At 38.7% G+C, this 19,042-nt stretch overlaps 1 protein-coding gene across 1 annotated transcript; it reads right to left on the reverse strand.

The window, feature by feature from the left end:
* Positions 1–504: 504 nt before the first annotated feature.
* NTMT2 (N-terminal Xaa-Pro-Lys N-methyltransferase 2) lies at positions 505–18,208 on the reverse strand. Its single transcript, XM_004269746.3, is given in 5 exon segments — positions 505–646; positions 648–764; positions 1,522–1,772; positions 7,241–7,416; positions 17,964–18,208. Coding segments are annotated over 5 exon segments (840 nt in total). The 5' UTR covers positions 18,118–18,208.
* Positions 18,209–19,042: the final 834 nt, after the last annotated feature.

The following is a 19,042-nucleotide window of genomic DNA, read 5'->3' on the forward strand; positions in this document are numbered from 1 at the left end:
TCTTTTGTTCTGCTAAAGCTAAAGACAAAATTAAGTAATGGAATTGTTTTTATAAGATTATTTTGACTGGTGCCTTCTTAATTAGGGAGAGATTTTTATCTAGAGAAGTAGTATTCCCAAGGAGGAAGGAAGTATAATGTATCTAGCATGAGGACAGAGAAAGGTGGTCTAGGCTTTACCCCACCCACCCTAAACTACTCTATAATGCAAATCTTCAGAGACCAAGCAGTTTAGATTTTGTGAATGTTGCTCCCTTTTCTGTTTTTTACGTACACTTTAGCAGTTTTTCCAGATACCACTTTCCATTTCTCTTTTGGAAAATCCACAGAGTGTGCGCATGTACTTACATAATTAGTGGAAACATGTACATACTACATCAGTCATTTCCATACATGCTGTAGTCCCTTCCCTTCACTCCTACATGAATTACAAGGGGCACCTCAGAGGAGAACACCTCTTCCCAAAGCACTACTGTGCAGTGCAGCCGTTCACTCCCACTGCTGGTCAGGAGTGTCCATCGCTATGCAGTGCAAACATCCACACTGGGATGCACTGCTCTGGAAAGCCGTCCTGCTTCTCCTGGCCCAGCACCACTAGCCCGCTCTTCCTAATGAGGCTCTGGAGGATGTCCATATCCCGAGTCACACAGATGGAAGATGCAGCCCACCTGAGCCACACTGTCCTTCAGTATGATGATGCCGTTTTCTTTCAGGCCATGTCGGCACCGGGAAAGAAATGCAAGAAGGTCTTTAACCAACAGGTGAGGCCAAGTAAAAGGGGGAACAGGATGAAAGGGTGGGTGGGAAAGGAGGTGAGTAGGAAAGACGGACCAACCACAAGGCTACAAATCAGGAGCTCATTTGTTCACTCATTCATGAATTATTTAATAGCCTGAATTGTTTTGCTGCAGGAGGCTTTGAGAATTTAGATAAGAGGACAGGTATCTTCTTTGTGGTGAATCAGTGTACGCTCTAAAAAATAGATATTATCTTACCTAGTCTATCTACCTCCCAGGCACAAGATAAACTATTGCTCATCCCTTGGGTTCCCTCCATGTCCCGTGGACAGCCGAACTCTGTCATCATTCCTCTGTGTCTCACACACACACACACACTCAGACCAAAATCCAATTCACCGCTGTCTCATTTCCTGGGAATTTAAATCTAAGAAAGTCTAGTTTTTCCAGTAAATGGGGATAGACTCTTTTTGTCCCCACTTTTTAAAGTTTTTCAAATATTTAGGTTTCTTCTATGATGTAGGTTGGTCCGAAGGCACTCCATCCCTAAGGATGGGAATTGTCAAGCTTGTTCAGAGGATGTTATGGGAGAAATCTGGAGGACCAGAGCTTTGGGGGAGTTCCCATGATACCTAAGGCTAGCTAACTGTTCTAAGCACAACTATAGCCAGATCTCCCTTTGTGTCCTTGTTCCACCTCCACAAATCCTCCAATCAGCCCCATGTGTTTTCTTCTTCTCTATCTGGAAAGGGAAGAATGGCAGATGCAATGCCATGCAGGACTAACCAGAGACCCACTGAATCCAGATGGCATCATATCTCCCCAGTGGGGGTGTGAATTCCTTCAGACTGTAGCAGTGGTAGGTTTCTACCTTGTCCCCTCTGACCTGCAGGTAGTTCTGTGCCATGAGGAGGAACGATTCCATCATGTCCACAAGTTCCACAGTGTTGAAAACCAGCAACAGGACATGCGTGCTGACCCTTCCTATCCCAGAGCCGCAATCCAGGGCACAGTCTGTCTCAGCTCTCCCAGGCCCCTGCAGAAAGGTACCTTGTGGAATACTTCAGGAACAGACACTCACCCTGAGTTTGGACACTCAATTACCTCCTTAAATAAACTTTATTTGGGTCAATTTCATATAATTAAATGTACTATTTTAAGTATACCATTCAATGAGTTTGGACAAATGTATACAGGCACGTAAACACTACCACAATCAAGTTATAAAATATTCAATGACTTTTTTCAAAAAAAATCTAATCATGTCTAGTTTTTGCCTTCTTTATTTTATTCAATATAGGTCTTTCAAAGAATTTCAAAATAGGATTTTAGAAAATAATGTCTTAAGTTTGAAAACTGGGTAATTTTCTCTAAGATAAATGGGCCTTTGAAAGCCCTATGAAAATAAACTTTGTTAACTGTAAATTTGGGTCAAACCCACAGCTAAATGGACCTGCACCATAGCTTATTGCCTTGTTAAAAAAAAAGAGAGCAAAGCAGTGAGAGTCTTTCAGAGTTTTAAAATTACTTTTCAAATTCATGCAGTGAAAACATTTCAATTCATACTGGGATGGATAACTGAAATTTTATTTTTTTCAGAACTGATTTTGGGGGCTCTGAATTATCTACTATTCTTGTGTGGAAGATAATTTTTAAGACTTGAGCTGAGGAAATGCAAACTGTTCCATTCTCAGGCCAGGATTTTACTTCAAACTCAGCCTCAGTGACACACAGCACATTCATGAGGATAAAAGGTGGTTGCAGCAAAGTCCCCTTGTCTCTTTTCATGCTAAAAATTGTTTTCTGCTTTTATACCAGAAGCTACATGATTTATTGGGCACAAAAGCCCTGAAATTTTTTTAAAGTAAATCTCTGCATTAAATTAACTGAGGGTGAAAGATGGATAGGGGGTAGAGATAGGAGGAAATCAGCCAATAAAAACTTTCTCAAACTTGCTTCTATAAAGTAATATACACATATACATATATACATGTATGTATGTGTACATGACCAGTATATATCTATGATATGTATATGTGTATATATGTGTATGTGCATATATACATATATATGTATATGTGTGTGTGTGTGTATATATATAAGATTCAGCTGGTCTAAATTATTTGGTCACAGTTGGGATGGCTGCTGAATAGGTTTTGTGCTAGAAATTACAGTAACAAGATACTTGAAGTTGTCAATCAAGATCTTAAGGAGAAAGTCTACTCTTGATTTCTCAGGACCTAAGGGTTTAAAAAAAAAAAAATTGGCTAAGGATCAAAAGGTGAAGTTTAAGCAGAAGGAAACATCAGAAACGCTGCTTTCCAGTCCACTCAAAAGGCCTTCCTTACAGCAAGAACAAAGAAGAACAAAAAGTGAAGTAATTGTAGTTTCTTTTCAGAGGAAATAATAATAATCACAATTTATTGACTGCTTGTGTGTAGCAAGCTCTTTGCATCCATAATAACTACAGTAATCAAAAAGCCCCAAAAGATAATGATTATTCTCCAATTTGGAGATGAGGACCCTTAGACTTTTTTAATATCACCCAGCTAATGGCAGAACTAGAATTTGAACAGTGAACTGTGTGAATCCAAAGCCAGTTCTACCTTAGGGCTGTCACCTCCAGTGCCACAACTCTGGTTCCCTTGTTAGTAGCTGTCTAACGTTATGTTGAAGAGAATTCTAAGGCTTCATTCAGACTTACCAGGAAGAGGTCTATGATTGATTAGTTATGTCTGCCTTGATGGGAATGGGAAGTGGTAGTACATGTGCCACTTGTTTGCCATTCCTACTTACAATATGCTACATCCCTCATTCAGATATTATAATATAAACGAAGCTAATTCATTAAAAGGCCTAGGCTAAAGTTTTATGTTATGAAGGCCATAAAAGTAGCATCATTTAAATAAATTTATAACATAAACAAGATGGAGGGAAATACAGGGAAATTATTTTAAGCTACTGAAAATGACTTCAGTTGAAATCTGTGTGCTCAACTAGAGATTCTCATTATAATTTTTTCTTATCATTATTTAGCCCTAAAGCCTCTACTGATCGTGTTGCTCACATTATTATAGTAAGTGGTTTTAAAAATTGAACCATGGGACAATAAAACAGAGACAACAGAGATCTATGCCAGAGGATTTCAAGCAGTTTAAAACAGCCTAACTCCTTTTTCTCAATGAACAAATAACTATGAAGCTGTTCTGGTTAAAGTGAGGCAGGGCCTCACCCACTCAGCCTTTCTATCATTCTCCCAATAAGCCCTTGAAGGATATCAGTACAACCCTGGAGTTTTAAAACCATTCATGTCTAATCTCCCTACTTTTTCAGACAAGGAAACTGAGGCCCAAAGAGGTGAAATATTTGCAATAGAACTTCCTTGAAAATGCACATCCTCTGACGTGTATTTTTCATCAACTTAGATGTGTGATATCTGACCGCAGTTATCCTCGAAACAAGTTATTTACAAATACAAAAGATGCCTTTCACTCAAATCCTGAGCACCTTAGCCCTTCGCCACTACTGCCTAGTTCTCTTTATTGCATATCACTCCACATGGTTGGCACTACCTCTCATATCCTGGCACCACATTTATTCCTCTGTCTCTCATTCACATGCAGCACCTCTGAGAAGGGACATTTAAAGGCTGATCTTGGGAACAACATCTCTAGCCTCTTGGATACCATGGCTGCCCACTACCGTGATTGGATTGAAATTTGATGCTCTTCCATGAATGTGACCAGAACTACATACAATGTGTGATTTCAAAACAAGATGTTTTGTTATTTTCATTTATTATCCTATCTTCATATTTATGGATTCATATAAAAAAGTGAAATATTCTTAGAAATTTCATTTTCATTTTGATTCTGCCTATGTATTTTGTCTTGAAGAATATTATTTTACCTTCTTTCCACTGGAGTTTAAAACTAAAATGAGGGCTTCCCTGGTGGTGCAGTGGTTGAGAGTCTGCCTGCCGACGCACGGGACACGGGTTCGTGTCCCGGTCCTGGAAGATCCCACATGCCGCGGGGCGGCTGGGCCCGTGAGCCATGGCTGCTGAGCCTGCGCATCTGGAGCCTGTGCTCCGCAATGGGAGAGGCCACAACAGTGAGAGGCCTGCTTACCGCAAAAAAAAACTAAAATGAAAGTGCTAAATGCCACTTCATAAAAACCATGAAATACAAGTTAGCCCCCAATTTTTTAGTCATCCAATCTCTGAGAAATGTCAAGAGATAAATATCATCAAATACCAATTACTTTTTATAAATTTCTATTTTCCCCAATAGACAGCTAGAAGTAAGGAATGTTATCAGCTATGCTGTTGACATCATCTTGGTATCATTTGTTTATTTGCTAAAGTAAGCACATTTGCAAAAAGTTTAAACACCTTTTCCCACTGTCTCATGTCACTAAGTGTTGAAAGGAAAGAAAAACTTTAAATTAAACAATCTGTCTTTTCCCAGTTGACACAAGGATAAATCATGTCAGATACTCATATTCCCTAACTCCTTGTATCTTGACCTGGATACTAATTTAGCATATTATTAAGGTCAAAGTACCAAAATATCATTTCTTTAAAAAGACTGTGTTTGTACTTAGTTAGAGGTCACAGCTTCACAATGAGCCTAGTCTACTAAGAAGGGCTCCTTATATTTGTTTGAAAAGAGTAGGCTGCTCTTTTCCAACATAAATATGCAAGCACAAGGCTGTTTCCTTTCCCGGGTCCATGGGCGTGTGTATGGGCTCTGTCTGACCAGCATCCCTGTGGTCAGCTTGGCATTCCACATGGAGTGACAAGACAGCTGGATTACTAACTAAGCTTCTGAAATGCATTGGGATCAAAGTCAGCCTCACCATGAGGCAAGCAGGAGGGATTGCTCTTGGCCAGACTGGAGGAGAATTGAGGTCTGTGGTACACACACACACACACACACACAAAGCAGGGATTTTTCTGCTTCATGAGACAAATGGTAAAAATATGTCGTGGATAAGAGCAGGGAGTTTGGTGTCAGACAGGCGTAAGTCCTAGCTCTGTCTCTTACCAACCGTGTAACCTTAAAAACTTATTTAACCTCTCCAAGCCTCAGTTTCCACAACGGTGAAAACAAGAAATGATAATAGTACTTACCTCACAGAATTATTAATGAAGAGTAAATAAGACAGTGCTTCTAAAGTGCTTATCAGAGTGACTGACTATCTCAGAAAAAGTGCTCAGTGAAATCAGTTAGCAACACTCATTTAAAAATATTCCAGGTTAACCTGACCTAGAAATAGCCCCAGCCAACATCCCTAGCTCCATAGTCTTTATGGCCACAGCTGATGTCCACTTTGGCCCAATGGGTGCTCCATCATTATCCTTTTTTCTATACTCAGGCAAAGGGTGCTCCAGGGAAGTTGGATGTGAAGTGAACCTCACCTCAACACTAGGGATATTATTAATGTTATGCTTCTAAATAGGTTGACAACATAACCCCAAATATTCATAATATTCTTAATGTTTCCTTCATTAGAATAAAATGGACTCCAAATTTCAAACAAATGACTTCATAGTGAATTGGAACAAAACCTATTTGCTGGGTACGACTTTGTTCTCAGTAGAACCAACAATAGCTTCATTGTGTGGGTTAAGTCTATTCTAACAACTGAATGAAGCTCCTTAAGATATAATGAATGCATTTTATGAAAGCTTGTTAGTAGTAGTAGTAGCAATAAATTAGATTTATTGGGCAATAATTATGTGCACTAAAGTAAGCACTTGACTTATATTATCTCATTTGAGCTTCACATTATCCTATGATGTGAGTTCTGTGGTTATGCCCTAGTCACAGGTGAAAAATTGAGGTTTAAGAGCATTTAAGGAATAAGCCCAAGGTTGCTTATATAGTAAGAAGAACTGTAATGACTCTAGAGCCCAAGATTTTGGCCCCTACAGTATATGATCCATCTTCATATGGCATGGAAGTAAGGAAGTGGAGTTTCACCCAACACCAAGTCTACAAAGGGATCACATTCTTTCAAGGCAATGTCCCAACTATGTATAGAATAATATAAAGAGATTCTACTATACTTACCACTTTTAGACTGAACATAAGCTTGCATTTCCTTACAACACTGAATTTTTATTACAGGGACTCAAAAAATCACCCCAAAATCTAAAATGGCATGATCTCTCATCAATCACCTGGGTATCAACTGTTTATCTATGAGACTCTGAAAGAGAAGTCTTCTTAATCCACTAATTGTAATATTAACGCTGCTAGTTCACCTTCCCCTGTAGCATAAGAAATTAGCTGGTGCTAAGAGGGTGAAATGCCAAGTGGGACAAACCAGTCATTTAATGTGACCTATCCTTTCCGAACATCTTAAAACAGGCTTTCACACTACACTCTTGGCTGAGCCATATGGCTTTAATATGACTTAAGCAACAACACAGAAGCATGTGAGCTCAATGTTTGCAAGGACTTTGCCTCCTCATCAAACTGCAGTTGGATAACTCACCCCAACGAATTTCCTAAGAAATTCCCGAGAGGCCTGGATATCTGGGTTGGACAGTTCGATGAAATTTCCCATCATACCCTCTTCTGTAGCTGGTACTTCTTGGTAGAAGAGTTTAGCTCTGGCATAGAAGTGCATCTCACCATTGATGACTTGACTTGTTAAAGCATACAATTTCACTGCAAATGAAATATTATTAATATTTATCAGTATTTAAATGGCAGAACAAGTTTATTCTTATCATGCATTGAATTTCCTCTTAGAAGCCTGCAAATCTGTGCTGTAGGAGAAAAGGTATTAGTTTGATGTCAGAAGATCTGGGTTTGAGTTCTGGCTCAGTGACTTACTTGCTATGTAACCTTGGGTAAAGTTCTTAACTCCTATGATCTTCAGGTATCTCATGCATAAATCACAACCATGTGGCATTTTCATGATTTAATAACACTAGAGTTTAATTTTAAAAATAGCTTGTCACTGTATTAAAAGAAAGCTGAACAGTGTTTGCTAGAGTAGAATAAATAATATTGCAAGTTTCAAAGTAACTTTTACCTTTGACCTCCAAATATTTTATGAGAATTTAATCACTAATCTTTACTTCTAATCATGAGGTAGATTAGGCATAGCTATTTTTTCATCTCTTTTTTTTTATGCAACTCATACCCAAATATCTCTTTGTACCAACATTACAGAAAATGGGCTTGAGCTCTATCTTCTGAAAATAAAATAATAAAAAGAAATATAATATTTATTGAGCAACTATTCTGTACCCGGTAGTGTACTAGGCATATTCACATATACTATGTCATTTCATTATTTCAGGTATTTTAAGACATTTATTTTTAGAAAAACATGTGTTCTACTTCTGAGGGGTAAATGAGTATGCATTTAAGTGTGTTTTTTAAACCAAAAGGCACACTTGCAGATATAAAATATTTTCATTAGAGGATATTCAGAAGGAAATGATAGAAAGTGAGATAATAGGGAGAAACTTATGGTTCAAGACTGTAGGCTGAATATATGCATTTGTCCTCCCTGCTTCCCGGTACTCCCCAAGAATCATTTTAATAAACTCAACCCTTAACAGTGAAGAAAATGAGAAGGGGCCATCAATGGATTCATGATTTCAACAAATTTCTGGAAGACAAAAAACAGATAAAGCAGATGGAACAGAGCTAAAGAATTTACAGCGGGCTTCCCTGGTGGCGCAGTGGTTGAGAGTCTGCCTGCCGATGCAGGGGACACGGGTTCGTGCCCCGGTCTGGGAAGATCCCACATGCCGTGGAGCGGCTAGGCCCGTGAGCCATGGCCACTGAGCCTGCGCATCTGGAGCCTGTGCTCCGCAACGGGAGAGGCCACAACAGTGAGAGGCCCGCGTACCACAAAAAAAAAAAAAAAAAAAAAAAATTACGGCTCAGGATAGTTGCAAAAGGAAGTAAGAGTTAATAAAACAAAAAAATCTGTCTACAGGCCAACTGGTGAGGCAACCAATGCACTCCCCACAAAAGTGACAAGCAGCACAGCTATAATCCTAGGGAGGGTAAATATGTCTCTTCTCTAAAAAAAAGGAAAAAAAATTAAGTGCCTTAGGAGAAAAAGACCAGTTAGTGTTGGAATCCTAGAACACTACTCATTCTGGCATATAGAGGATTCCAAGTACCTCATTTCCTCATACTCAGAGTCTCGCAAGATCTACCGGCAAATGTAGAGCTTCTTGTCATCCTTTCTATTCAGTGGAGAAGTATATACAGAGGAAACCTTCTCCATTACCTAAAATCATTGCCCCTGTCCTTCATTTCTAACTATGGATAAATAATGATTTCCAAACACATGGGGGTAAAATGGCAGTCTGAAAAACAAAGATACAGATAGACAATCAAAACTGACCCCAAAGGAAATAGAAATAATCCAGGAAATGAATGAGAATTTAAACCAAAACTAAACAAAAACTTACACCCTTGAAGAGGTATGAGAACCGGTGCATCCATAAATCGAAGATGTCAAGAAAATGATAATTTAAAGAATAATAAAGAATTCTTAGAAATTAAAATTTTGATTACCAAACACTTTGGAATATAACGTTGAGTACATTATCAGGACATAAAGGAAAAGATTGATATGGAAAACAGAAGTAAAAAGATTAGAGCTATAAAGACTTAATTCATGTACTTCCCTGGTGGCGCAGTGGTTAAGAATCCGCCTGCCAATGCAGGGGACACGGGTTCGAGCCTGGTCCGGGAAGATCCCACATGCCGTGGAGCAACTAAGCCTGTGTGCCACAACTACTGAGCCTGTGCTCTAGAGCCCATGAGCCACAACTACTGAGCCCACTCACCACAGCTACTGAAGGCTGTGCACCTAGAGCCTGTGCTCCGCAATAAGAGAAGCCACCACAATGAGAAGCGTGCGCACTGCAACAAAGAGTAGCCCCCGCTCACCACAACTAGAGAAAGCCCGCACGCAGCAATGAAAACCCAGCGCAGCCAAAAAAATATAAATAAATAAATAAAAGTTGAATGAGTTGAAAGTGCTAAGTACATTCCATCAGTGCTCAGAATTCAATGAAAAGAATGAGCTATAATCAAAAAGAAAATTTGAAAAATATTTTTTAAAAAAAGACAATTCAGAAGACCCAACATCAAGCTAATTAGGATTCTCAAAAACTGAAAATGGAGGGAAGAAAATTATTACAGAAATAATAGAAAAAAATTTCCCAGAGCTGAAAGAGACTATAAGGTCCAAAAGTACTGAGCAGTATGGATTTAAAAATACTAATAATTAAATAAAAGTCACATTTATATACATCCTTAGGAAATTTCAAATCACAAAGAGTAATGAGAAGATCATTAAGTTATTTAGAGGGAAAAAGTTTGTTGACCTTCAAGTAGGGTTGCCAGATTTAGCAAATAAAAATACAGGACACACAATTAGTTTTGAATTTTAGATAATCAATGGATAATCTATTAGTATAAATACAGTTGAAATATCACACATTGCATGGGACATACTTATACTAAAATTTGTTCGTTGATTATCTTAAATTTAAATTTAGCCGGCCTTTTATATTTTATCTGGCAACCCTATGTTCAAAGAACTAGAATCAGGCATATAACACAGATCTCATCAGAAACCCTGGAAAACAGTGGAGCAGTGTCATCAATATTCTGAGGGAAAATTATTTTGAGGCTAAAATTTGTTACCATTCAAATGGTGAAAGAATAGTTACCTCCCATGGATTCATCCTTCAGAAGTTTTTTGCAGCTATATTCCAGCCCAATGAGGGTTAAAATCAAGAGAAGATATACAATGAAATTAACCCAGGAATCCAATGAAAAGAAATACCAAAATGACAGATACTATCAGATCTAGAAAGAAATCAGTTTATATTACAACAGAAAACATAGGCTTTAAAAAAATATCTTTAGGAAGTAGAATGAACTGGATTCTGGGTAATAGATAGTAGGTAAGAAGTAAGGAGACATAGTGATATTCTTAGGAAGACATATTTTTAACCGCAATCAACAAAAATAAAAGACAGTTGAAAGTTCTAAGTAAAATATACAACAGTATAAAAATGTTACAATCAGGATATGAAGCAAACCAAAATATGACACAATTTTATGTAGAAGGAGTATAAGAAAAGACAATCTATTTAACCTTAACTAGGAACATTTTTCTTCAGGTAAACAAAGATTGTGACATTGGACTAATGCACTACTTGGCTTTGAATTGAACAATGGTTACATAATCCCAAATTTTGATTCTAAAAGTTAAAAATCCAATAAACACTACTACTATCCATTTTAGTATGCTTCATCTGTGGAGTTAAATCAGTATTTCCCAACTTGAAAACACTGGATGTGGCCAACATTTGGACCCTTGAATGATCATGAATTTGCTAAAAGGGGTACAGGAATCAGTTCCCATGTACTTTATTTCCTAGAGACTAACAATGTTATATACTATATCTCCCATATATATTAACCAACAATAGGTTGTCATTTTAAAAATACAAATCTTTTAAAACTATTAATAATAGAGATTTTTTGACATTTTATACTCAAGTTAGTTACTGATTGAGAAAATAAAACATTAAAAGGAGCACCCTCATGTTCAAAAACATTGGAAACCACTGACCTACACCAGTCCCGCTTCCCTAGTACTTGGTAAAGTGTTGTGTAAACAGGTAGCTCAAGAAATGCTGATAATTTCAACAGGGACGACAAAAATTATTCATTGCCATGCCAAAAACATGACTGTTCCAAATTCTTCTGTATGCCTCAGAAAAGCAGGCTAGGAAATCACAGCTTACCAAGTCTTCCCAGAGTTGAATGCTTCTTGAGATCACAGGCAAGCCACAGCCCAGTACTCTCTCGTTGATCCAACCAAAGCAGCAAAACAGCCACACTCATCATCACCTGGTTAAGTCAACAAGTTGGTGGAGTTTATTAAAACCCTTAATCTGGAAATGGGAATGGTCCATTATGCCAGCAACATTTAGACTACAAGTGAATGCCAAGCTCAGCAGGGGTCAGACTCAATAGGTAAGTTTTTATGGTTATGGGCTTGTCACCTAATTGACAGGAACATTTCACCAAAAAGATATATGAGGTGTAATGGCCAGCCCCAGGTTCTCCCTTCTTGATAGCTCCTGCAATGGTGCCAGCTGATTCAGATAAGGTTATCAGTCATCAGCCTGTGCCTTTTTATTACAGAAATACATCTAGTGGCTTATTCTTGCATGATTGCAATGTTTTTGTGAAACTTGGGGTAGTCTAAGACAGCGGCTAGACACTCTATTAGTTCTTGATATAATATGGTACTTATTTCTTGACCTACGTTATAAGCTGAACTCCCAAGGACCTTCCAATGGCTTACTTGTTACAAAAATAAAAATAAAGTATATGTGAATTTGCCCTGAAGAAGAACAAAGATCTCGTGAACTCTCTAAGAAAAATTTTGTTGAGAGATAAGTGTCTATGTTTGCTGAGTAGCTTTTTCTTTTTCTCTTTTTAATAGTTGGATATAACTATTTTAGACTTTATTCCAAACTTTAGACCTGTTTGTCAACTGAAAATTGACCTGGGAGTCTTCAGAGGATATGTAGGCTAGATTTAAATGGTAAGTTTGAAATGATCGGAGATAGAATATTGAATCAAGTTAGTCTATAAGAGAAAAGAAAGTCCAACTAGAAGATGCCCTTATGAAGTGTAAGATCTTCCATAAAAGAGGTTTGTAGGTGATGACTTCTCATTTTAGCCATTAAAGAAGAAATGGTAAAAATTTAAGGAAGGAAGGAAGGAAGGGAGGGAGGGAGGGAGGAAGGAAAGAAGGAAGGGAGGAAAGAAGGAAGGGAGGAAGGAAGGAAAATGTACTTGGGCACAATGGAATATTACTCAGCCATAAAAGGAAGAAAATCCTGCCGTTTGTGACAACATGGATGGATCTTGTGGGAATTATACTAGGTGAAATAAATCAGAGAAAGATAAATAATGTATGATCTTACTTACATATGGAATCTAAATAAAACCAAAGTCATCTGTGTTTTCACCAACAGGAAAGGGTAGGAAGTGGGATTTTATCAATGTTCCTGGTAGAATCCAAGGGTCTGTGTGTGCCAGAATGCTAGAAAGTCATCATTAACAAGTCTCAGAATTACCCTGACAGGCCCTCTAGGTTTTATTTCTTCCCTGCATGCTTTAGGTGTCTGGTGTTTCTTGCCTCTAAAATAATGCACTGCCTACCCCGAAAGTTTTAGTGGGTTTTTTCCAACTGAGAGCTATTTCAGTGTTCCCTAAATTCTTTTCAGCCTTCAACACAAATAACGTAAGCAGAGGTGGGAAAGGAGGGAAAATACACTTTCCCCTCTTTAGCAAGAATGTACTCAAGCTCCCACCGCACATCACATCCCCTGCCCACTGGGCTGACTGTCTTCATAACTCTCTATTCCAACTTTAGTGTTCTACCTGACCCACTGTCAAATTTGAAAAGATCAGAATTCAGGTGAAGATACTGGGGACAGATTTTTCATGGTGAGATTTTGCATCAGAAGAGTCAGAAGCTGATTCAGCAGTCACCACGCCTCCTCTGCACCTCTGCAGCATCCTGTAGTGGTCTCTATCATGACTTCCACATTCCACAAAAATTATCTGTGTGGGTCTCTCTCCTACACTAAACTCTCAGGATAAAGCTCTATTTTATTTTCCTTGTAATCCTAGGACTTACAATTACACTTAACACATAGCAGACCTCCTTTAAATGTTCACTGAAGAAAGGAATATTGTCTAGCTTTTTGTTCTTTGAATAATACACAGGTTCAGCAAAGTAGTGAATGGCTATAAGGAAAAACCAGCATAATCACAAATAAGTCACACTTTTTGTAGTTTACGAAAAACTATAGGAGGATATATCTTCTCTCCTAATTAGGCATACCCAAATAATAAAAAATATTAACTATCACTGATCAAATATGTATATATGTGCTACATATGCTAAGCATTTATATCTAACTGAATATGTAAGATAAATGTGATTATCTACAGAAGAAAACAGGGCATCAAGAGGTTAACTAAACTGCCAGTGAGTGACACAACTGGGATTTAAACCTAGGTCTATTTAAATCCAAAACTCATATTTCATCCATCTAACACAGTGTATCTGAAAGTCTGCTAAATAAAGGGAAATTATCTGGTTCTTCATTTCTTTAAAGTGAAAAAATGATCTTACAGCATTTGCACTGCAAAGGTAACAATAAACATTTGGAAAATGTATCACTGTACAAAAAGTTGTGTAGCAATGCCTACCACAGGGATGAAATCGATTTGAAAAATGCCAAGAGTTGTATGCTGAGTTTCATTTGGAAGTTCCAAGTGTATTATAGGAAATGTTTTTATTAATTCTAGTTTTTAATTGCGATGGCAAAGGCGTGGCCATTGTTCTCAATTTCCTCCTCAGAGCCTAATTCTTCTAAAAAGGGGTAAGTGAAGGGGGGTTGGTTACTAACCATTAGTGGGTACCTATGTTCCAGGCATTAGGCTAGGCACTCTCAGGTCATCTCTTCACACTCTGATCCTCACAACGACACTACAAAACTGGGATTATAATCATCATTTTACAGGTAAGTAATGAGAAAATCAGAAAGATTTAGTAACTTACTCAATATTACACAGAAATGAAGTGTCACAGCCAGGCCCTAACCCAAACCTATTTAAATGCAAAGCCTTAAGTCAGAAAGAGAAAAACAAATACCGTATGCTAACACGTATACATGGAATCTAAAAATATAAGCGGTTTTGAAGAACCTAGGTGCAGGACAGGAATAAAGATGCAGACCTAGTGAATGAACTTGAGGACACAGGGAGGGGGAAGGGTAAGCTGGGACGAAGTGAGACAGTGGCATGGACATATATACACTACCAAATGTAAAATAGATAGCTAGTGGGAAGCAGCTGCATAGCACAGGGAGATCAGCTCGGTGCTTTGTGACCACCTAGAAGGGTGGGATAGGGAGGGTGGGAGGGAGATGCAAGAGGGAGGGGATATGGGGATATATGTATACATACAGCTGACTCACTGTGTTATACAGCAGAAACTAACACAACAATGTAAAGCAATTATACTCCAATAAAGATGTTAAAAATAAACAAACAAATAAATGCAAAGCCTTTGTTCCTTTTGCTAAACCACGTGGAACTATTGTTCTAAATGTGAAGTTAAACTAAGCCTTTACCAATGTCCAGGAGTAATAGATTCTTGCTCAATATATAATTAATAAATATTCGCTGACTTCTATGTACTAGAAATATGCTGTGGATAGTGCTAGAAGAATTACTGAGGAGTAATTATATGAACATCTCCAATTGGGCCATATATAGGCCCCTGCATGCACTGCTATACAAACTGGAGATTTATATGAATTGTTTTCCTATTCTACTTCTGATTTGTTCACAAACAGCCACCTTTGGCAAATTCATTGACTCCAAGCCTCCAACTGAATGTGGGCTGGTAAAACTAGACTATAGGAACCTGCTCACTGGCTGCCCATCTTGTTGATTATCTCAGTAGAAAGCCAGTGCTCCTCACAGACTATGTTTTGTATTCCTGTCAATTCAAAAAAAGTGGTAAAACTTACATTGCTCCTCTCATTTGTCAAGTTGCCATTTACAATGGGAGGCAGCATGATCTTGTGGCTAAAAGAGACAGACCATGGAGCTAGACTGCCTGGATTCTAATCCTGCACTACTTACTTCCTCTGTTCCTCAGATATAGGGTGGAGAAAATAACGGCACCACATAATAGAGCTGTTGTGAGGATTAACTGAGATAATATATGTAACCCACTGAGAATAGTAATAAGCTTGCTCCCATTTCTTTGTGAAGACCTGTTGTAGTCAATGGCATAGCTAACTTTTCCATTGGAGATTTTGAATATGCATGCTCTTGCTTCTCCATGAATCACTGAGGCTAGTCGGGGATATTTCAGCACATGTCCCCATGACTGAATGTCACTGCCCGGTGAGCTGGTGTGAGCCTGGCTGCCTAACACAGGCAGTTGGAGGGAGGAAGGAAGGAAAGAAGGAATCAAAGAGTCCGGTTAGCCACTGTTCTTCCCATAACTACCCCAAACAACAAACTCTCTGTGCAGACTCTACAGTAGGGTTCCCCATCCTTTTAAAAGAAGGGCTTTATTTTCATTTCTATGAAGTCTTGAAATCATCAGGAGGAGGGAAAGCCAACTCTAAAACACTTCAGTGGGGCTGAGTTTTATTTCCAAACTGAAAAGACTAATATCCACTGCAGGCTGAAAACTCCCATAGAGCAAATTAAGCTTATCATCTTCGGTAATGCCTGTTCTAAGGAAGGCTACGTGATGACTTTAAAAGAGATCTGACTCTAAGGAAGGAGATAAAAAGCTAATGCTTACTGAGCGTTGGCTAGTTTCACATATATAATTGCATTTAATCCTCCAACAGCCCCACAGTTTTGAGGAAAATGATGCTCAGAGACTTTAGTAACTTGCAGAGGTGATTTTCTCTACCACTAGCAGTGCCAGAATTTGAACTCAGGACATTGGTAACCTGCAATTAATTATTAGTAAAGGGCCCTTAATTTGTCTAATAAATATTTATTGGGGTCTTTTAATTCATCTTTAGCTACTTTCAGAGATGAGTTTCTTTTCTAATAGTTATTTTTAAAATTGGGCAGTCATCTGCCCCTTAGTGAACCTCTCATAAGTTATTGTAATTAATATCTTTCTCCAGACTAATGCAACACGAGCCAACAAGCTACTGTTATTGAGGTGTGGCCCAAAGAGTGTCTCCAGAAAAGCAATGCTCTGACAATATGTGGAGTTGTCAGAACATCATCACCTTCCAAATAGACTGCTCTAACTTTTCCATTTGAATACAAATGAGATGTACACTATGTCCTAAAAGAATTACTCATGTGTAGTGCTATCCACCAGAAAGAGTCCTGGTCTTGGGTTCTTGCTTTGGTATCTAGATGAGACCTATCTAGATTAGATCTCATCATCTCTGAATTTTCTTTTCCTCACTTGAAAAGATAAGATAGGGGGCAAGAGTGAGAAGGTGGGTGGAAAAATAATAATACCCTATCTATCGCATAGCATGGCTGTGAGGATCAAATAGAGTCATGAATGCGAAATTTTTATAAGAAATATATATAAATATAAGATGAAAGTATTTGCATGTCTAGAATTAAAGATTCCCTTCAGAAATGGACTTATAGAAAGAGACTTTGGTAAGCTGCTAACATAGTTTTGAACGCAATACAAAGAATTATGTAGCTCCTTTCACGTCTGGAAACCCTGGCCACATCAAGTGTACAATGGGGCTTTCAGCAACCTTAACAAAGCAGACTGGGGTTGATACACACTGTTCCTGCTTTCACGGGGGGAAAATATAAATCAAAGGGAGATACTTTACTCCTTAATCGCAAGTTATTTCCTCTTCAGTGTTGTTAAGAGCGCCCTGAAGTAACCATTTTCACAGAGGCTGAGAAAAGTGTAGACAAACCAGATAAGCTTTTTATTGCCCTATTGTCCAATTCCTGAAAACTAGAGGAAATAACTAAAATGGAGACAGACTACAGCCCAGTTTTTTTCTTAATATTCAAAGACCAAACTAAAATCTGCTCCTTTTAAGCTCTTGGACTATTATTGTAATTTAGAAAGGCCAGAAAGGATTATGTGGAGTGTGTACTCATGCATACAAACACACACACACACACACACACACACACATACACACACACTCACACACAGCCACACACACCAACAACCTTGATCTATTATTGTTTAGCCTTTTTAAAAAATTCTTTGTTGATATGCTTCTGTATTAATATTCTCATCTTTGAGTTTCCTAATTTGCCCACCTCTAAATTTTTGCAAATATTAAAAATGTCCTTCCAAACTCAAGAAATTAATTTCTATAATCCTGACACTCAGGCAACCAACACCCAGAGAAGCAAGTTACCCATGTCTGAGGTGCATGGAAGTCCCCAAATAGAGGCTTGTCCTGCCAGGCAATACTTGGTCTTTGCACTTTCCATAAAAGAATGTCATTGAAACATTTAAGCCCACGGACATTGGTTGTGTGTCCTTTTTATCTGGAAAGTGTCCTTGTTCTAATTCCTTTTGCAAAAGCCCCACAGTCTCACACAGTTGCTCCAGTCATTTCTTGTCCCTTATCTAGTAGCTCTGACTCACTTACCCAGGGGAATATTTTCCAGCAGGTAGAGATAGCTCTGAAAGAAGTCATTGCAAATAGCTTTGTGAAGAATAAAGGACATGCTATGCCGACGGAGCTCATCATTGGTCTTCTGCCTGCGGGATCTGAAGGCAAAGTGGGTTCCCAGGTAGGCCATGGTGAAAGGGGATAATAGTTATTCCTACAGAAGAAGGAAGCTTGTCTGGCTGTTTCTTTGAATTAACTTTCTCTTCCTACACGAACTTGAAACTGTCATTTTAAACCAGCCCCTGTCCATCTGTATCAGGAGAGGTGTCACGGGGATTGCGGGGAGGGGCGGCAGACACGGGGAGGTCAGACACTTGGCACATCTACCATCTGATTGCTCGGCTGACACCGCTCTAAGCCAACAGGTGCTAACTAAAGATGAAAACAGGCTGAGTGAGATCCTGCTTCATCCAGGAAAAAGCACGCCTCCCTCCTTTAGCTGCCACTTCAAACAGGCAGGAGCACAGCTGGCTAACACCCTGAATACTTGCTTTAATTTGATTCCTAAATTGGAATAGCCTAATTTCCATTTCAAAGAGTTGTGAATATTTTGCACGAGATCCAGTTCCCTGATTTCCATCACTCCTCCTGGAATGCCATAACCTCAAGTTACAAGGACCCTTCAAAGTCATCTTAGCTACCCACACTTCTTTCATCAGTACAGTTTTGCCCAAATCATTTCATAGAGATGGATGTGTGTTTCCCATTTTTAAGGATCTTCAAGAGACACAATTATATGAAAGCCTGTTCTGATGTTAAATACCCTTCTCTGTCAACAAACTCTTCCATCTAGCTTGCTCTAAACAATACCTAGTAGTGTAAGCCTGTTTCTTCCTCTCTGCCTATAATGGATATGATTTTCCTCATAAGTACTCATTTTATTTCTGTACTGGGTATCTTCTGATTGTCCCTCCAGGTCTGCTCTCCACTCTCCCCACATTCCTGTGTGCAACTGGAGACTGGAATATGTTGACAACATCAGTGAACTTCCTTGCCTTCTGGCTTCTGGTTGGGTTCTGCCAATGGGTAGTGCCAGCAGGAGGCTGGAGGAGAGT

This window comes from Orcinus orca, chromosome 1 (assembly GCF_937001465.1).
Source record: "Orcinus orca chromosome 1, mOrcOrc1.1, whole genome shotgun sequence".
In the NCBI taxonomy this organism is placed as follows: domain Eukaryota; kingdom Metazoa; phylum Chordata; class Mammalia; order Artiodactyla; family Delphinidae; genus Orcinus; species Orcinus orca.